At 36.7% G+C, this 21173-nt stretch overlaps 2 protein-coding genes and 1 non-coding gene across 3 annotated transcripts; 2 read left to right on the forward strand and 1 right to left on the reverse strand.

The window, feature by feature from the left end:
• Positions 1-3766: 3766 nt before the first annotated feature.
• Positions 3767-8185, forward strand: LOC104100362 (GDSL esterase/lipase At1g71691-like). Its single transcript, XM_009607575.4, has 5 exons — positions 3767-4127; positions 5066-5199; positions 6031-6270; positions 6745-6994; positions 7776-8185. The coding sequence occupies exons 1-5, from the start codon at positions 3839-3841 to the stop codon at positions 7994-7996; spliced, it is 1134 nt and encodes a 377-aa protein (XP_009605870.1). The 5' UTR covers positions 3767-3838; the 3' UTR covers positions 7997-8185.
• A 7908-nt stretch (positions 8186-16093) lies between these two features.
• On the reverse strand, positions 16094-17961 carry LOC138907345 (uncharacterized). The gene is made up of 3 exons (XM_070197944.1): positions 17593-17961; positions 17085-17418; positions 16094-16752 (listed from the first exon to the last, which is right to left on the reverse strand). Exons 1-3 carry the CDS (start codon positions 17959-17961, stop codon positions 16094-16096), a joined length of 1362 nt encoding a protein of 453 aa, XP_070054045.1.
• On the forward strand, positions 17347-17451 carry LOC117277765 (small nucleolar RNA R71). The gene has a single exon (XR_004508103.1). It is a non-coding gene; the product is annotated as a small nucleolar RNA R71 (small nucleolar RNA).
• Positions 17962-21173: the final 3212 nt, after the last annotated feature.

Below are 21173 nucleotides of genomic sequence, written 5' to 3' on the forward strand. Positions count from 1 at the left end.
ACAAGAATTGTTCTTTTAATTTAATTCTGAATCTTCCGAAAAATCAAACTCGACCACACCCGTGGGTCATAATACATATTGCAAAGCTGCTAGAGACCTTAAGTCACTGAACGGGGTGTTAATTCTTAAAACGACAAGTCGGGTTGGTACAGCGAAGATCCATCCCTCAATATAAATGCTTCGGGCAAGATCCATGCCTAGGGAAGACCCATCCCTCAATATAAATACTTCGGGCAAGATCCATGCCCAGGGAAGATCCATCCTTCAATATAAAATCAACCGCGCTCACTGTGTGGGTGCAGACTTTGGAGGGGCTCCTTCAGCCCAAGCGCTATAATAAGCCAAATCTATGCATAAATCAATAAAACATACTTCGGCGTGCAGACCGATCGCATAAATATCACTCACAATCAGACCCTCAGCCTCACTCAGTCATCAATCTCTCCAATCTCTCGGGCTCACAATGTCATGAAATGATGATATGATGTATCAATAAATAGCAATAGAGACTAAGATATGATATGCAATGAATGAACATGACTGAGTACGAAATTACAATTTAAACATATAATTCGACAACAGAAATGACCTCAGTGGGTCCCAATAATACCAATATTTGCCTAAGCATGATCTATAACATGAGTCACAGCTCAGTTTCTCTAACACATAAAAATACAAGTTAATTAACTATACAGCTCTACGGAATCTACTGAGTCTCAATTTCTACGGTGCACGCTCACACGCCCGTCACCTAGTATGTGTGTCACCTCCAAATAATTCATATAACACGTATAATCATAGTTCACACCCTTAGCTTCAAGTTTAGAAGTATTACTTACCTCAAAACACGTTAACACAATCCACTAGTAAGCCTTTTCCGCGATTATCCAACTCTGAATGGCTCGGATCCAGATGAATATTTCCTTGAAAATCCCTCGACAAAAATCGCTACAGACCGAACTTTGTTGGTTCAGCTCTTTAGTGATATTAAAACCTCCAACTACTCTTACAACTTTAATCTATATCAACATAATTCAATTGGACCAATATTAGCAAAATTTTAGGTTTTAGATCATTTAGGCATTTTATCAAACACCTAGAGTGCATAAATCTCTACATTTCTTAACCATGGAATTAGTTCATCCAACTACCACTATTTACCAATAATTTATAACTTCCTATCATCACATGTGTGACCATTCATCCAAACCCAACCAACAAAATTACATCAATTAATAACCTTTCAATCTCTACCATGGTTATGACCATGAGTTCCAATACTTAATTCATACTCATCTTCTCATAATAAATCCGTACATGTAAGTCTAAGGGTGTAAGATTATCTTTTTGAAAAAACTCTTGCAAAACCCTCCTTTGAGTTCTTGAAGATCTAAGTATTTTATGTGTAGATTTCATCAATACTAGTGTAGAAATGATGGGATTTCATACTAAGATAATGTGGACTGCTTACCTTGAAGAAGAGAGGAGTTGGTGGCCTTGAGTGAGTGGAAAAGAGATCCAAAATTCATCCAAATGAAGTGGGGGAAATGAACGCCGAATATAAGCCCAGATTTCTGGGTTTCGGACGCGGCCTCGGATGCTATGGAAGCACTTCACTGCCAACCCTTCTTTCGGACGCGGCCCCGGATGCTTCGTATCCACAGTTCACTCCTTTGCCAGCTTTGGTAATTTGTTCATAATTTCTTGTAGAAATATCCAAATGACGAACGATTTGAACCGTTAGAAACTATTCTCGAAGATCTTTCGTTTGATAGGTTGTCCATCACCTAACATATATATATATATATATATATATATATATGTATGTATATAGTCTTGTCCAAAGTTAGATCTTGTGCTGAAATATATCAAATCGATCTGGAATGACCTCAAATTTTGCACACAAGTTGTAAATAACATAACGAAGCTATTAAAATATCCGGAATCGAAATCCAAGCTTCACATCATCAAAGTCCACTTCCGGTCAAACTTATGAACATTCCAAGTATTCAAGTTTTCAACTTTCGCCAATTGGTGTCGAAACCTTCTAAAATATCCAAATGAAATTTCGGGCATACGCTCGAGTCTAAAATCACCATCCGGACCTAATGGAACAATCAAAACTTCGTTTTGAGGTCAAATACTAAAAATTCAAAATTGGTCGACTCTTCCAACTTAAAGCTTCAAACATGATATTCATCCTTCCGAACTAATTCCAAAACACTTGAAAACCAAAACCGTTGATTCACACACGTCATAATACATCATATGAAGCTATTCAAGACTTCAAATATTTGAAAGGAGCATAAATACTCAAAACGACCGGTCGGGTCATTACAATATGGAATACAGAACAGTAGCAGCAGAATTTTTTAGAATTGATTTTGTTCAGTTAAATTAGGAGTGATACACGCTAATTGATCCTCTTTTCGTTCTTAAATAGCTGGATTCCCCTACAACAAATATAGTCGCGCACAACTATACTCCCTAGTTTTTTAGGAGATTTCTACTATTGTATTCATGAATACAGCAGCGCGAATATAACAAATACAACTGTGTTACAACTGAATAGTAGTTATAGGGAGTAATTATATATATGGTAGCTATAAGAAGTTAATAAACATTAAATAATAGTGGTTTAGAAAATTCCTTTTACAAAAATCACAAGGCTTTTGGTGACTCATGTATTAGTGTCAATTCCTATGCTCCTTGTATTATTTCTTGTCTTTGTATTGTAAAAGAGCAATTACGTTCTTAATCCCTTTGGTATACTTTTTCCACAATCCGTGATATTTTTTTAAAAGAAAATAGTAGTCAATTATATAAAATAGTTTTCTCTTTATGGACTATAATATGTAGTCTTTCAATATGTTTGTAATATTTTTGAGCTGCTCAAAGAAGGATTATGAAGTGTTTAAGAACTTTCCTCTTTTATTTATATTAGGAATTTCAGTATCTTTTTTGTTTTTTTACTTTGTCCCAGATCATTTTTGCAATGATCTTAGATCTGTTGAGATAAAATTATAAAACGTCAAATACTATATCTGATATTTATGATTTCAAGTTATTCTCTTGAAATAAATTAAAAGTTACGTCAAAAAATAATAATTGAGTAAATAATTTGAGTATAGACTATGAGGATTTGTGTGGAGCAATATTTTTCCTGTTATTGAGTAAAATCAACATTCATCATTCTTAGGAATTTATATTATTTTCTTTAATTTTTATTTATAACTCAAGATATAATTTTTTAATAATATTTATGTAATTTTTTATTTTCTGACTCATCAAAACGGGACATATGCACAAAGCGCGTACCCTAACACTAGTATATTTAAAACGCAGGAGATTGGTAATATAAAACACAAGAGATTCTTATAATTAATAAGATTATTTTCTTCTATTCAAATTATAATCGATTATTTTGTACCATTTAATCTACAAATTATTCCTTCTAACAAAAGGTTCGTCTGTATTTATGAATATTAGAACTTGAATGTTTTTTCAAATTAGTTGAAGTTGAAATACTCTTCAAATTGTTGAAACATTTCACCTTAGAAGACAGATAAAAAGGATGGGAATAATCAGCGGACTAATATATTTATGGCAAAAACGCGGCCTATATGTCTTTGATTCTCAAAATTTCCAAAAAGAATTCCAGTATATTCACTCATTTACTGCAAAGAACAGCTTACAGGTGAAAGCATTTATTACTTTCCAACCACCGCTCTCTTCCCTCTATTAAACCCTCTCATTCCTTTCATTTCTCATCATAAACTTGTCAAGAAAAGGAAAAAAAAAAACAACAAAAAGAATATAACACACCTAGTCTAGGAAAATGGCTAGTGTTATAAGGATATTTTCTTGTACATTATTTGTGGTGTTTGTGTTGGTGAATAGTGCAACATGTCAAGAAGTGGATGATGCATTGGCACCAGAAGCTGGTGGTGGAAGAAGAAGGGCATTGGTTCCAGCCATGTTTATATTTGGAGATTCTTTGATAGACAATGGCAATAATAACAACTTGCCCTCTTTTGCAAAGGCCAACTATTTTCCTTATGGGATTGATTTTGATGGTGGCCCTACTGGTCGTTTCTCCAATGGTTACACTATGGTTGATGAAATTGGTAATTAAACACACATGTTTTTTGTTACATTTAGGCTGTGTACGTAATATCTCATAGAGTACAACCCTTCTCCGGACCCTGCATAAACGGAGATGTCTTGTGCACTGGGGGCTGCTCCCTTTTTTTAAGCAACAAATCATTGTTTTCTACTCTTATTGCATGGAATTTATTTCTGCATACCTTCTTGATTCTTGTTTATGTATGTTAAGTTTCCTACTCTTAATTACTGCAGGGAAATTTCACTGCTTATATATCGATGATGAGATGCTATTTTGCTTGAGATGAACATTATGTAGTGTATTTAGGCTTGATCTCTAGTTATTCATTAAGGATTAGTTAAGTTTAGATCCACATGTTTAATTAAGCTAAAGATCATTAGAACTTAAAAGGGTTTATTCACATGCTAGAGATGGTATTAGTGTTATTAACTTCTTTTTGAGTATCTTCTGACATCAATTATCCAGGTGGCTTTTGGTTTAGTATATAAACCTTAAACAGCCAATTCAAATTTCATATGATGATTTTATTCGTGAGAACAGGTTATATATTAACTTGTTATTGTTCATTGTATTTCCAATAAGTGGATTCACTATCTAAAATAGAAACCAAGGGACATTGAAGAATATTAGAAGATTGTAATTGTAATAAAAGAGAATCTTTGCACATATTACCTTATAACCTATATATATAACTTCATCAATATGTATATAGCCAAACAGAAGTTATAAGAATGGCTTGATAAATATACTGTACTCATTACTGCCTAATAAAGGGCTATGTTGCGTGGATTTTCCAAAAGTTTTGCCGCACCCATGTTCAATTCTCCAAAAATGTACTACTTTTGGAGGATCATGGGAATATAATTAAGTAATATAATAATAGTTGAGGAAGAAAATCACTCAGAAAATTATACTAATCTTTTGCATGTACATGCACAGCTGAATTGCTAGGACTACCACTCATTCCAGCATACACAGAAGCTTCAGCAGATGCTTCAGGAGACAAAATGCGGTTTGGAGTGAACTATGCTTCTGCTGCTGCTGGGATTCTTGATATTACTGGCAGAAACTTTGTAAGTTCTTAATTATTGCATTTCCTAATTAATATACACCTCCCTTACCAAAAGGAAAAAGAAATGGTATGTGCATGATTTATACAATATGATGACATTATTATATTGATCAAGAAGGAACCAACAAGGAACTCGAATTTTTAGTGTCGTCGTCCCGAAATGGAGAGAATTAAATTTTTATAGAAAGAATTGCATTATCTCTAAGGTATTATAAATGAAATTGTTATATATTTTTAGTGGAGTACTTGAAAGGGAATAGAGTAATTAGTAGATTATAGGTATTGTTACACAAATAACCGGCCAGATTTAATGTATATTTGTTCTAACCGATATATATATAAATTATACATAATTATACATATATTACACATGAATCATACATTTATTATACATCTGCCGACTATTTTTAATTTATGAGATTAGGTGGGCAGCTATTTGAGGTAATTCTTCTAGATTTATATTGCTTCTCACCCATTTACCAACCGCACAAAAAATAAATAGAGGTCAAAGACCAAAAAAAAAAGAGGGGTAAATTTAGGATACAAATCCCTCCCCCTGGAAAATACTAATATTTTATTGGCCCTACAATGCTTAAGGGTCTTATAAATGAAGCCTCATACATGACAATTTATTGTTAATATGTAGGAACCTAACATGTAAAGGTTGCAGACTTGAACTGTTTCATTAATTAATTAACAAGTAGCCATTAATTCAGCACAATAAAAAAACAAGAATAATGTAAGTTGGAGTATTAACTGGTAAATACGTAAACCATATAGTTTAATTACTAATAATTATTTGATTTTTGTTAATTTGGATATTATATTCCAGGTTGGGAGAATTCCATTCAATCAGCAAATCAAGAACTTTGAGAACACACTCGATCAAATTACAGACAATCTTGGTGCACCAGATGTAGCACAAGCATTAGCCAAATGCATGTTCTTTGTGGGAATGGGAAGCAATGACTACCTCAACAATTACTTAATGCCCAATTATGATACTAAGAATCGGTATAATCCTCAGCAATATGCCAATCTATTGGTTCAACAGTATAGTCAACAGCTTAGTGTAAGATATACTCCTTTATTTTTTATCCTTAAAGGGGAGCCCGAAGCTAACACTAAATTTGTCTACGTGTGACCTGTCACGGGTTCGAGTCGAATTGTGGAAGAAGCCATTAATGCTTGTATTAGGTAGGCTGTCAATATCACACCCGTTGGGATGTTGCGCTTCCTCGGACCCTACGTGAATGCGGAATGCTTTGTGCACCGAACTGCGCTGCCCTATTTTTTTCCTTTTTTTCTTCGTGAATACTTTCTTTTACTATCTAACTAAAAAAAAGACAGTCCGGTGCACTAAGCTCCCGCTATGCGCGGGGTCCGGGGAAGGGCCGGACCACAAGGGTCTATTGTACACAACCTTACCCTGCATTTTTGTAAGAGACTGTTTTCACGGCTCGAACCCGTGACCTCTTGGTCACATGGTAACAACTTTAATTAATGTTATTATATTCATCGTTTTTTGGAATTGTTGAAATTGCAGAGATTGTATAATTTGGGAGCAAGAAAATTTGTGATCGGTGGATTAGGACTAATGGGTTGCATTCCAAGTATTCTTGCACAGGGTAATGGTAATGTGTGCTCAGAGGAAGTGAATCAGCTTGTTTTGCCATTCAGCAACAATGTTAAGTCAATGCTTAGCAACTTAAATGCCAATCTTCCTGGTTCTAAGTTCATCTACATTGACATTAAGAACATGTTCCAAGATCTCCTTACCAATTACAGACGATATGGTAAGTAAATATTGACAACTTTCTTATCTAATTTCTTCGTCTTATCATATTTAACTCATGAGAAGCCCTTTGGAGTGACATGAACATTTAAAAGTATAGCCGCTTTCAAAATAATAGCAAAAATAAATGTATATTTTTTGTGTATATATATATTTTGTATGTTATATATAAAAATTATACATTTTTCCGACTACTGAATATAAATAGTTTTTGATGCGGGCTAGAATTGATAATACCCCATTAAAATTTATATAACTTGCTTGTAATTGGACCGGAACGGTTTTTCTATTCTTTTGTTCTCTATGATCATCCATGCAAATGAAAATCTTAGCATATGTTTTTTTCAATTTAGACAAAGCTAATTATTTATATATCATGTTGACTCATATTCTCTAATAAAATTTATTCTTATCAATTAATGAAGTTAAAAAATTTATACCCGTGATGTATTGTCACGAAAGGGATGGAACAGACAAATAAGTCATGCTCCCTCTGATTCAATTTATTTGAACTTTTTCGGAAGGAGTATGGGAGTTAAATTGACTAATTTTTAGTGTGAATTATGACATAGATTCTTAAAATAAAATTTATATTTTCAAAAATTACATAAAAAGTAGTATAAGTTACAATAATTAATAATTCAAAATATATAAAAACTATTTACAAAAAAAAAAAAAAAAAGGATTCATTCCTTTTGTGTGTTTCTCTCATTTCTTTCCATGAACATAAAGATTTTTCAAAATATTAACAAAAATCTTCTTTTTTCTAATGATGCTTGCAGGATTTAGCGTGATAGACAGAGGGTGCTGTGGAATAGGGAGAAATAGAGGGCAAATAACATGTCTGCCATTGCAAACACCATGTCCAAATAGGGATCAATACATATTTTGGGATGCATTTCACCCAACTGAAGCAGTGAATATCTTGTTTGGAAGGAGAGCTTTTAGTGGTGGTCCTGATGTTGTTTATCCTATCAACATTCAGCAGCTTGCTGCTCTTTAATTAAGCTTAATTTCCATATATTTTGTCTCTCTCTCTCTGTGTGTAATTTGCTATATTTAGTTGAGAAAATATTCTGACTGTGAAGAAGTACTGGAAATTGCAGCAAAACCTGAGGCAGTTGCACTTGTACTAAACTATTAATGGGATGTGTTAGAATGTGAAAATCCTTTTTGTCTCTACACATTAAAATGCTCCTTGTTTGTTGCCTATTAAACAAAAGGAAGAAACTATATATTAAAGTTAAAGAATAAAAAATACCTAAGGATAGGGTACAACCAGCAATCGAAAACCAGACCAATCTCAGAAATACCATGATAAGATATACTAACGTTTAATAGAACTATTATATAGTGTATTCATTTTAATTTATTTTAAATAATAATTGATTCTAGCGTGCATGATCATATTTTTATCGAGTGTTGTAATCTCTTTCTTCTTCCACATATGTCAATGCCAATTAAACTCTTATATTTTTTTCAATTTTAAGACAGTGTTTTATAGGTAATTTGTAGCATATCATTATCTACTTTTTTTTAATTTGATATATACTTGTTAGTTCTTACTGCTCTTTCAGCCTCAGTAGTACATACAGAATCAGAAGACATTATGCATGGTTGATAATATTCCCTCCGTCTTAAGAGGGAATCAGTAGTCTCAACTGTTTCAGCAGATTTGATTTGCAGCAAAAATAAATTCCGTAGAATTTAAAGGCTGAGAACACAGGAGTTTTATACTGGTTAAGTATCGGTGTGGTACCTACGTCGAGTTCCCTTGGGTCACAAGGGTTCTCTTAAATCTTCAATAATTCGTTACAACAGTAGTGGTTTTTGGTTCGTTCACCACCAACGATTTCCAGCAACAATTGTTTCTCTAAACTTGACACAACTCTTGTTTTGTTTTCTAACACTTGCTATCTTTTGAGACACTAGTAAACTCAAGAATACATTGTTTGTGCTAAGAACTAGAAACGTATAGAAACAATGATAAGTTGTGTAGTCTTTTTCTTGAGTATGTCAGTCTTCTTATACGTGAGTCTTGAGATCATGCAAACTTCTTTTTGAGCTAGCCGTTGCAGATTGACCGTTGATTGAGGCACAAAATATTCTAAGAGTTTTGACCCAAGGATTACCTCAGAATCCTTCTCAAGAGATGGGCTGGATTCAATGATTTCCTTACTTTCCGCATTCATAATCAAAGGAGTGATTTGCGACTTGACTTAACTTATCAATCTTCAGAATCTTGAGATTTCTTTTTGTTTCTCCCGAATGCACACGCAAGTATACGTGATCGCACAAGTAATAAAATGATAAGTCGAGTGTCGAACCCACAGAGACTTGTATCAACTACTTACTAAAATCACCAAGATTGTTATTCAGTCAAGCCAAAATCGAGTTCAAGAATGTGATTATACTAAACTATAATTCAAAGGATTAACTAAATTATCAAGTAGCAAAATAATTGTGGTGTATTCAGTAGAGACAAATATTCCAGGGTTGTGATCGATTCACCAATCCTATTGTATTCTAGTTAACTCTCCCTTTCATACAATTCACTCATGGTTGCTAATTAATCGAACAATTGCTCTCATAGCCTTCTCCCGAAGTACTACTCGCCTATTCAAAATAGATTAACGCCTATATTCCTATGAAATCAATCTATCAAGAACACATTAAGATTACGATATTTAATTAAGTACTGTGACTAAGTATATTCCTATCCTAACCACAATCCCCTCCCCCTAAGAGTTAAGATCATGCTCTCTTCAATTCTTCTCTAATCTAAACATGGCTTTCCCAAGCATAGCATAGATAGTAAATAGAACCTAACTGTTGGCCAGGCAATTAAGCAATTAATCATAGAATTGAAGAAACAACCATATATTAGTAAATTATAATCAAGGTTAAGTCAACATAAAACAATAATATTCATGGCTAAATCACAACCCAATAATTATGGGTTTTAACCACTCATGTTCGTAGTAACAATTTTTCAAGTATTTTGCATAAATAAATTACAAGAAAAATATAAAGGGATGAAGAACTCTATGATTTTCTCCTCCAAAAGTTGTCCACGTGGTGTTCTTGCCTCCGATCGCAAAACTCCTAAAAATGGTGTTTAATGACTATTTATATGTGTAGGGAAGAGACCTAGACGAAATAACCAAGTCCAAAATCAAATAGGAGACAAAGTAGGCTTTAAAAATCCGGAACACACTCGCCACGGGCCTCGCCTCGCAAGGCAAAACGCGAGCTTCACCTCGCTATACACTGTGTGCCGCAACCTCTTACGCGAGCTCCTCCTCGCTTTAGCGTGCGCGTCGCCAGCTCCATAGCGAGCTTTAATCCTCGTGTCATATGATCTATAGCGAGCAAATATTCTCGCGTCGCCCAACTTCTTATCTTCAATTCAATTTTTTGCTGCCTAACTTTCAAACTCTTTTCTCATTCTCGTTTCTTGCTTTTTGGTTCTTTTTCAGTTGATCTCCTTTCTTTGTTTTGATTTCCTTTGTAATGTTAAACTTTATTCCTTGTATATTCAATAATCAAATAATCATAGCTCCATTCTTGTCATGTATAAAATACACATAAAATCTCTACTTTGCTCCCAATTTCGTCTTCAACGTACCTACACATAAAATAAACTCAATTAAGCACAAATATAGTATAGTTTAGCATTAAAGCCCCAAAATGTAAGATAAGTAATGCACTAAAAATATAGAATTATAGTCAAACATCACTACCCCACACTTAAACATTGCTCGTCCTCGAGCAATCAAACTATACTTTATATAGACACGACCTTTTTAAACAATTCTCCTAACTCATCACACCAAGAATCTTTAAAATAGACTAAGCACAAGAGTGTAACATCTTCACCTCATGATTTGACTCGCAAGTACCATTTATTATTCACAACTCACTCACTTACTCTAACATAGAGGGGGTCAATGACATTATCTTTCCTTCATGAATCAAGTGCCCTCATATACAAAAGAGAGTAGTTCCACACACAATAAAATTTAAGAACAATTAGGAACTCAAGATAGAAAGAATTCACTCACTCTCAGAAATAACATTCATATGCCACAAAAGATGCACCATAGGCTTGCCCGTAGTGTACTACTCTACTAACTGAGTTCATTCAGTCTAGGATCAAGTAAGACTTTAATTGGTTGTAATGTAGGCTGCGGGTCGGGTAGGATACATTTGAATATAATAGTGACTACACCTCCCTAAGCACTTTAATACATATACTTTAACATTCAAACCCCATACTTATGTCAAACCATAACTCCATCTTCACATCAATGTATATTAACTCCATACTTTTTTAAGCACAATTACATCAAGAGTCACCACTATTAAGGAGTATTTTTCACACCAATACAACTATATTTTTTTTTATTCAAGTGGCTCTTATTTTTTCAAAACAGTGCACCTTTATCCTTATTTCATTAGTTCTACTCAAAAGCCAAACCAACCACCCCACACTTTAACTTTTACAAAGTTCATAACAATTCAAGTGCTCACGATAGGTTAAAAGGTTAAAAAATGGTTAATTCAAATAAATGAGTAAGGCTTGTAATGTGGTTGCCAAGGAAACAAGATTACAGTCTCAAAGGGGTTAACTACGTTACATAACAATTAGGCGGGTAAACTACACAAATCTGGCTCAACAAAGAAACGCCTATATCACTTCCAAGACTGAACAAAATATTTCGCTTTGCAAACACACGGGGCAAGTTCTAGACATCAAATGCAATGCACAGAATAACACATAAACCTCACACACACATGGCACATAACTCACTCAGGATTGGATTCATCAAGACACTCTAGTCAAAGCAGTTAAGCAAAGTTAAGATTATACAATTTAAGGTACTTATGCAAGAGTCAAAAACTGAGCCTAAGTGTCACAACCAAAGTACTCACTATTCTCAAGGCATCACAAAGTCAGGAGATATTGCTTCAATTCAATACATAGCACAATGGCTCCTACTCCTAAAAAATAAAGCTAACTACACCCGATTCAAATAAAACCCTTGGAAAAGAATCGCGGCACAAAAAAAACCAAGGGGGAATTACTACACTACCTACAAAGAAAATCTTTTTGTCCTTTTTCTTTAGACTTAAATCCCTCAAGAAAACTGTCTAGGAGATCCATCGTCGGAAAAAATTCAATTTTTATACCTTTTTTTTTTATTTTCATTTTTTTTTCATAGCTACTAAAATACTACACAACTACTAAAACAAAAATAAGAAGTTAAAAATTTTCTAACATCCTAGTACTAATTATCGAGAAAATTCTCTCACCCCACAATTAAAAGAGTGCAGTGTCCCCAATGCACAAATAAAGCAAAATCATAACGAGGGTGGACAAAAAACTCCTTGAAAGGCCAAAGGCTGAAGCAATAGCGGTTCACGGGAACTCAGGCTTCCCCCAGGCATGGTCCTTTGTGTGGCACCCCATACTTAGTTCTCACCATCTAACTCGCTTTTTCACTCTTCCAATGGCTTTGCCTCCTATGCTTATAATCCTACAAAACAAAAATAAATACTACAACAATAATAAGATAAAAATAAAAATAAAAGAAAGCAGTAAAGATGGGTTGCCTCCCAACAAGCGTCTGATTTAACGTAGCGGCACAACTCAGAATCTCGCTTACTCATCTACGAGTACAACCTTGGTCTTCTCACGATCAATTATTCCTCCCCAATAATGCTTTACTCTGTGTCTATTCACCTACGAGTACAAAGCTCGCAGCTCAATTGCACCATAAGGAGTGACTCTCACTACCTCAAACGGGCCTGTCCATCTCGATTTTAACTTCCCAGGAAATAGCTTTAGTCTAGAATTGAACAATAATACATGTTGGCTTATCTCGAAGTGACGCGGTTTGATATGCTTGTCATGGCATCTTTTTGTCTTTTCTTTGTAAAGCTTAGCATTTTCATAAGAGTGCAGCCTGAACTCATTCAACTGCAAGACTCTTTTCTCGCCCACGGCTTCAAGGTCCATATTTTACTTCTTAATGGCCCAATATGCTTTGTGTTCAAGTTCAACAGGCAAGTGACATGCCTTCCCATAAACTAACCTATACGGCGACGCCCCAATTGGCGTTTTGTATGCAGTTCTATACGCCTACAAGGCATCATCTAACTTTGCAGCCCAATCTTTTCTATTCACACTCACCGTCTTCTCTAAGATTTGCTTTATTTCTCTATTAGATACCTCAACTTGTCCACTTGTTTGAGGATGATATGTCGTCGCAACTCTATGGCGGACTCCATATTTAGCTAGAAGGTTATTCAACAACCGATTGCATAAGTGTGTCCTTTCATCACTAATCAAAGCATGTGGATTCCCTAATCTCGAAAATATGTTCTTTTTTACAAACGCGGCTACCACCATGGCATCATTCGTTGGCAATGCGATCGCCTCTACCCATTTTGACACGTAGTCAACTGCTAGCAAAATGTATTTATTTCCTCTGGACAATGGGAATGGTCTCATAAAATCTATCCCCCACACATCAAAAATCCCGACCTCCGGGATGTTATTCAAAGGCATCTCATGCCCCTTTGTGATTGTTCATGTTCTCTGACATTGGTCACACTTCTTAACAAATGCATAGGCGTCCTTGAATAATGTTGGCCAAAATAAATCGGATTATAATACCTTTGCAGATGTTCTATCGCCTCCACGATGGCCCCCATAGGGTGATGCATGACAATTATACAACACTAGTTCGACCTCCTTTTTAGGTATGCATCTCCTCATCAATTGGTCAGCACACTGCTTGTACAAATATGGCTCATCCTAATAGTAGCAGTTCACATCATGTAGAAACCTCTTTCTAGCTTCAGATTCAATTTCATGAGGAAGTACCCCACTCACCAGATAATTCACATAGTCCACGTACCATGGGGGGGAGGGGGGTCTTGGGGGGATAGCAAAAAGTTGCTCATCAGGAAATACTTCTTTAATTTGGTCACCTTCCTCCACATGTTCGTAATTTTCCAACCTTGATAGATGGTCATCTACTTGGTTCTCTGTGCCCTTTTGATCTCCTATTGCCACATCAAATTCCTGCAACAACAAAACCCAGCGCATCAATCTAGCCTTAGATTCCTTCTTTGTAAATAGATACCTGATTTCTGCATGATCGATATGGACTATGACTTTTGTTCCCACCAACTATGCCCAAAATTTCTCAAAGGCCCACACCACAGCTAACAACTCTTTTTCAGTAGTGGTGTAATTCAGCTGCGCATCACCAAGAGTCTTACTCGCATAGTAGATGGAATAAAATATTTTGTCCTTCCTCTGGCCTAGCATTGCCCCAATAGCATGGTCACTTGCATCACACATAAGCTCAAATGGTAAGGACCAATCCGGTGCGGCAATAATGGGGGCAACCACCAGCTTCTTTTTGAGCTCTTCGAATGCTTTCAGGCTGGCATCGTCAAAATTGAAAGTCACATATTTTTCAAGAAACCTGCACTAGGGAGTAGCAATTTTAGAAAAATCTTTAATAAAGCATCGATAGAATCCCACGTGTCCCAAGAAACTCCGGACACCCTTCACAAAAATGGGTGGAGGTAATTTTTCAATCGCCTCCACCTTCGCCTTATCAACTTTAATACCGCTCCTAGACACTCTGTAACCCAACACGATGCCTTCCTGCTCCATAAAATGGCACTTTTTCTAATTCAATACCAGATTTGTTTCTTCATAACGGGCCAACACCTTGCTCAAATTCTTCAAACAATCATCATAAGAAGACCCAAAGACTGAAAAATCATCCATAAAAACTTCCACAAATATTTCCACCATATCAGTGAAAATAGCCATCATGCATCTCTGGAAAGTAGCTGGTGCATTACAAAGATCAAACGGCATTAGCTTGAAGGCGAAAGTGCCATAAGGACAAGTAAAAGTGGTCTTCTCCTAATGTTCTAAGCATATGACGATCTGGTTGTATCCCGAATAACCATCAAGGAAGCAATAATAATCATGCCCCGCCAATCTGTCCAACATTTGGTCAATGAATGCAAGCGGGAAGTGGTCCTTGCGGGTTGCTTTGTTGAGCCTTCTGTAATCAATGCAAGCTCTCCACTCCATCACAGTGCGAGTAGGAATTAGCTCATTTTTTTCATTCTCAACCACAGTCATCCCTCCCTTTTTAGGCACACATTGAACTCGGCTAACCCAATTGCTGTCAGAGATAGGAAAAATGATACCTGCATCGAGCCACTTAATTACTTCTTTTTTCACGACTTCCTTCATGATAGGATTCAATCTCCTCTGCTTCTCAACACTAGGGCGGTGTCCATCTTCCAAAAAAAGTTTATGCATGCAAAACGATGGACTGATTCCTTTGATGTCAGCAAGTGTCCACCCTATAGACTTTTTATGCTCGCAAAGTACGCTGAGAAATTTTTCTTCTTGTACATTAGTCATGTTGGACGAGATAATTACTGGCAATGTTTCAGAGTTCCCCAAATAAGCATAGCGCAAATGTGCTGGAAGGGGCTTTAATTCTAGCTTTAGAGCTTCCTCAATAGATGGCTTAGGAAGGGTCAGAGTAACAGGCCTGCCCAACTCCTTAAACTTCCCAAACACATGGACATAATTGCATGATGTATCAATTACTTGTTCAATTTTGCCCATCATCTTATCTTCAATGTCTTCTTCATTCCCAATCAAAGCTCGTTCAAGAGGATCTATGGGGCTCATATAAGGCACCAATGATATAGCATTACTTTCTACTACAGAAATCATGGATAGCTCTTCATAGTGGGCTGGTAATCTAAGTGCTTTGTACACAGTAAATACCTCCACTTGATCACCTACTCTCATCGTCATCTTTCCTTCGCATACATCAATAATAGCTCGGCATGTGTCTAAGAATGGACGCCCTAAAATAAATGGGACTTCCTGATCAGGCTCGTAGTCCAAGATAATGAAATCAGTAAGGAATATGAAAGAACCCACTTGAACTAACACATCTTCAATCACTCCTTCCGGATGAGCAAGAGAGCGATCAACCAACTATAAGATTACCGTTGTTGGGCGTGGCTCACCCAAACCCAACTATCTGAACACAGATAGTGGCATCAGATTGATGCTCGCTCCAAGATCACACAAAGCTCGCCCGACTGCATGCTTACCAATCGAGATTTGGATAGTGAAACTACCTGGATCTTTCAATTTCTGAGGTAGCTTGCTTTGGATTCTAAAGCTACATTCCTCAGTGAGTGCCACAGTCTCGAATTCAGTCAGCCTCCTTTTATTTGCCACTATGTCCTTAATGTATTTTGCATATTTGGTCACTTCTTGCAGGATGTCTACCAGTGGAATATTTATTTGCACTTGCTTCAAAATATCAAGAAACTTTTTATACGCGGCATTATCCTTCACTTTCTGCAATCTTTGAGGGAACAGAGGTGGTGGCCTTGCAACTAATGGTGGGAGTTGCTTAGCCACCGCCTCTTCATCTAGCTTCTCAGACTCCTTTGATTTTTCTGATTCTGACTCTATAGTGGTCGGCTTCTCATTAAAGGTCACTTGTTTTCTCTTTTTCGATTGGACTTCTTCTAATTGTCTCTTATTCCTCAGTGAGACAGCATTAATAGACGCCTTAGGATTAGCCTCAGTGTCACTTGGAAGAGCTCCAACTGGTCGAGTATTTTGGGCACTGCAAGCTATCCCAATTGGTGCTCCAAATTTCTCATTGCTGCGGCTTGGGCTTGCTGGTCAGCCATCAATTTCTTCATCATTTCCTCAATTTGACTTGTTGATTTTGCATGTTATTCAGCATGAGGTGGTCTATATTGTTGTTGAGGTGCTTGTGGTCGGTGTTGATTTTGAGCACCTTGGTTTCCACCCCAAGAGAAGTTTGGGTGGTTCCTCAAGTTGGGATTTTAAGTGTTCCCATATTGGTTTGTCTGGCCCCTATTTGCATTACCCACAAAGCAGACAGACTTTGGTTAACTGGGCATAAGTCGCTTGTGTGACCCTCTCCACATACTTCACAAAACATTTGAACCTATTGCACTGGTTGAGCTTGTTGCTTGTTAATAACCAAGGTCATCTGATTGACTTGGTTGGTCAGTGTAAAAATATGCGCTGATAATGCCGAGACGAAATCTAACTCGAGAATCCCTGCAGATTTTTACACCGTGTGTCTGCCAATTCGGATTGCTTTTGGAGAATTTGTTCAATAATGCATATATCTCGTCAAAGCTTTTCTCCAACACTTGACCTCCAGTTGCAGCATCTACCACAATTTTTGTCTCAGGGTGTAGCCCTTCTATGAAAGTGTGAGATAACACTTCGTTTGTCTGATTATGATGAGGACAATCTCTGAGCAACCCCTTGAACCTCTCCCAAGCTGAGTATAGAGACTTCCCCGCTTTCTATTTGAAGGCAACTATCTCACTTCTGATCTTTGCAGTTTTGCTTGAAGGGAAGAACCTTGCCAGAAATTTCCTTGCCAGATCATTCCATGATGAAATAGAATTAGCTGGTTCTGCCTTCAGCCATCACTTTGCTTCGCCCAACGGAGAGAATGGGAAAAGTGTGAGCCTCACATAGTCTGGATTGACCCCATTAGTGATGTAAGTATCACTAATCTCTAAGAAGTTCAGGATATGCTGTTGTGGATCCTCGTGTGGAAGACCCATAAACTGCCCATTCGCATGAAGTAGCTGGATCATGCTCTGTTTCAGTTCAAAGTGCCCAGTGATTCTAGGCTTCATAATACTGGAGGTGACATTAGCAATGCTGGGCATCGCCACCTCCTGAACATCCATGTGTTTCTCCTCTGCCATGTTCACAAGAAATTGAACGAGTGCCTGAAGATTATTTGTATCCCTTGCTTCCCTCAACCTCCTATGAAATGTTCTCTCAGGTTTGGGGTCAAAGCCTTTAAGTCTATCCTGGCTTCTAACCCTGTGCATTCAATCGAAGTTCCTGAGATCAGAGCAACAATCAAGTAATGTTAGACTTGACGAAATAAATAATTAAAGCAAAAACTAGAAAGTAGTCGATATTCAAATCCCCGGCAACGGCGCCTAAAACTTGTTGCTCCCGAACGCACACGCAAGTATACGTGGTCGTACAAGTAATAAAATGATAAGTCGAGTATCAAACCCACAGAGAATTGTATCAACTACCCACTAAAATCACCAAGATTGTTATTCAGTCAAGCCAAAATCGAGTTCAAGAATGTGATTATACTAAACTATAATTCGAAGGAGTAACTAAATTATCAAGTAGCAAAATAATTATGGTGTATTCAGTAGAGACAAATATTCCAGGGTTGTGATCGATTCACCAATCCTATTGTATTCTAGTTAACTCTCCCTTTCATACAATTCACTCATGGTTGCTAATTAATCGAACAATTTCTCTCATAGCCTTCTCCCGAAGTACTACTCGCCTATTCAAAATAGATTAACGCCTATATTCCTATGAAATCAATCTATCAAGAACACATTAAGATTACTATATTTAATTAAGTACGGTGACTAAGTATATTCCTATCCTAACCATAAATCCCCCCCCCCCCCAAGAGTTAAGATCATGCTCTCTTTAATTCTTCTCTAATTTAAACATGGTTTTCCCAAGCATAGCGTAGATAGTAAATAGAACCTAACTGTTGTCCAGATAATTAAGAAATTAATCACAGAATTGAAAAAATAACCATATATTAGTAAATTGTAACCAAGGTTAAGTCAACATAAAACAATAATATTCATGGCTAAATCACAACCCCAGAATTATGGGTTTTAGCCACTCATGTTTGTAGTAACAATTTTCCAAGTATTTTGCATAAATAAATTACAAGGAAAAGATAAAGGGATGAAAAACTCTATAATTTTCTCCTCCAAAAGTTGTCCACGTGATGTTCTTGCCCCCGATCACAAAACTCCTGAAAAATGGTGTTTAATGATTATTTATATGTGTAGGGAAGAGACCTAGATGAAATAACCAAGTCCAAAACCAAATAGGAGACAAAGTAGGCTTTAAAAATCTGGAACACGCTTGCCACGGGCCTCGCTTCGCGAGGCAAAACCTGAGCTCCACCTCGCTACACACTATGAGCCACAACCTTTGACGTGAGCTCCTCGGAGCTTTAGCCTGCGCGTCTCCAGCTCCATAGCGAGCTTTAATCCTAGCGTCGCATGCTCTATAGCGAGCAAATATTCTCGCGTCACCCAACTGCTTAGCTTCAATTCAATTTTTTGCCGCCTAACTTTTCAAACTCTTTTCTCATTCTCGTTTCTTGCTTTTTGGTTCTTTCCTTTCTTTGTTTTTATTTCATTTGTAATGTTAAACTTTATTCCTTGTATATTCAACAATAATAACAACAACAACAACAACCCAGTATAATCCCACTAGTGGGGTCTGGGAAGGGTAGTGTGTACGCAGACCTTACCACTACCCTGGGGTAGAGAGGCTGTTTCCGATAGACCCTCGGCTTCCTCCCTCCAAGAACTCCCCATCTTTCTCTTGGGGTAACTAGAACTCACAACCTCTTGGTTGGAAGTGGGGTGATTCCTTGTATATTCAATAATCAAATAATCATAGCTCCATTCTTGTCATGTATAAAATACACATAAAATCTCTACTTTGCTCACAATTTCGTCTTCAATGTACCTACACATAAAATAAATTTAATTAAGCATAAATATAGTATAGTTTAGCATTTAAGCCCCAAAATGCAAGATAAGTAATGCACTAAAAATATGGAATTATAGCCAAACATTTTACAAAATGGATCCTTGAAGTAAGGATTGTCTTCCTATAACGACTGCATGTGATGACCCAATATTTCATCTTTAATTTTAAACATTCAGTTCTATGCTCCGAGACCTCGAATATCACCTTTCAGCATTCCTCGAATTGCGTGCACAGTCCGTAAATTTTTTCGAAAAGTTTTTATGTGAAAAATTAATTAAAATGTGAAATGGAGCTTCAAAACTCATTTGAGTTGACTTCGGTCAACGTTTTGAACAAACAAACCCAGATCAGTATTTTGACGATTTTAGTAGATCCGTATCATAATTTGGGACTTGGGCGTATGCCCGGAATTTAATTTGGAGGTCCCTATCTTGAGTTATCGCCATTTATTAAAAATTAGAAGTTTGAAAGCTTAAAGATTTCAAAGTTTGACCACAAATTGACTTTTATTGATATTAGACTCGGATTGAGATTCCAAGAGTTGGAATAACTCTGTTATGTCATTTATGACTTCTGCGCCAAATTTGAAATTATTCCGGATTCATTTAATACATGTCGGCATGGGTTTTGTAAAGTGAAAAATTTGAAAACTCATAAGTCTGAATCGGGGTGTGAATTATAATTTCGACGTTATTTGACGTAATTTGAGACCCCGAGTAAGTCCTTATTATGTTACGGGACTTGTTGGAATATTCGGACGAGGTCCCGAGAGGCTCGGGTAAGTTTCGGACGAGTTTCAGACCATTTTTGTTCAAGAACATAGGTCTAGTTCTGGTGTGTCGCACCTGCGCAATTTTTGCCGCAGGTGCGTGATCGCTTCTGTGGAGGCATTGTCGCTTCTGCGACTTTGAGGCCAGGGGAGAAGCTTCTCTTCTGCGAAGCATGGGATGCAAGTGCGATGCCCGCTTCTGCGGTGCCATGGTCGCAGATGCAATCTTTCTCGCTTCTGCGGCTTCCTTCGCGCTTCTGCGCAGTCACTTCTGCGTCGTGAAGGCCCGCAGATGCGGTCCTTTGCTTGGCTGCCCTGTTCCACAAATGCAAGCTTTGTCTCGCAAATGCGAGGTCGCAAATGCAAAAATTTAGTCTGCATATGCGAAAATGCTGGACAGAATACATAAAATCGGGTGTTAGCCATTTTTACTCATTTTTGAGTTTTGAGTCTCGGATTTGGGCAATTCCAAAGGGGGTTTTTCACGACTTCAACTTGGGTAAGTGTTATATATCCGAAAGTGATTATATTTCATAAATCCATATTTATATTCATCGTTTATTTCATATTTAGATGGAAGAAATTGGATTTTTTGTAAAACTTTCCAAAAATGAAAATTTAGGATTTGAAAGACAATTTGATGGCGGAATTCGATAATTTTAGTATGGTTGAACTCATATCGGAACGGATGTCCAGATTTCGTGATTTTTCATCTGG

This window comes from Nicotiana tomentosiformis, chromosome 3 (genome assembly GCF_000390325.3).
Source record: "Nicotiana tomentosiformis chromosome 3, ASM39032v3, whole genome shotgun sequence".
Lineage (NCBI taxonomy): Eukaryota > Viridiplantae > Streptophyta > Magnoliopsida > Solanales > Solanaceae > Nicotiana > Nicotiana tomentosiformis.

Coding starts and splice junctions, on each gene's coding strand:
- LOC138907345 (XM_070197944.1), bottom strand. CDS start 17,961: ATGCACAGGGTTAGAAGCCAGGATAGACTTAAAGGCTTTGACCCCAAA. Junction 17,419..17,592: donor ATGGGGTCAATCCAGACTAT/GTGAGGCTCACA, acceptor GCCTTCAAATAG/AAAGCGGGGAAGTCTCTATA. Junction 16,753..17,084: donor AAGTCAATCAGATGACCTTG/GTTATTAACAAG, acceptor ATGGCTGACCAG/CAAGCCCAAGCCGCAGCAAT.
- LOC104100362 (XM_009607575.4), top strand. CDS start 3,839: ATGGCTAGTGTTATAAGGATATTTTCTTGTACATTATTTGTGGTGTTT. Junction 4,128..5,065: donor CACTATGGTTGATGAAATTG/GTAATTAAACAC, acceptor GTACATGCACAG/CTGAATTGCTAGGACTACCA. Junction 5,200..6,030: donor ATATTACTGGCAGAAACTTT/GTAAGTTCTTAA, acceptor ATTATATTCCAG/GTTGGGAGAATTCCATTCAA.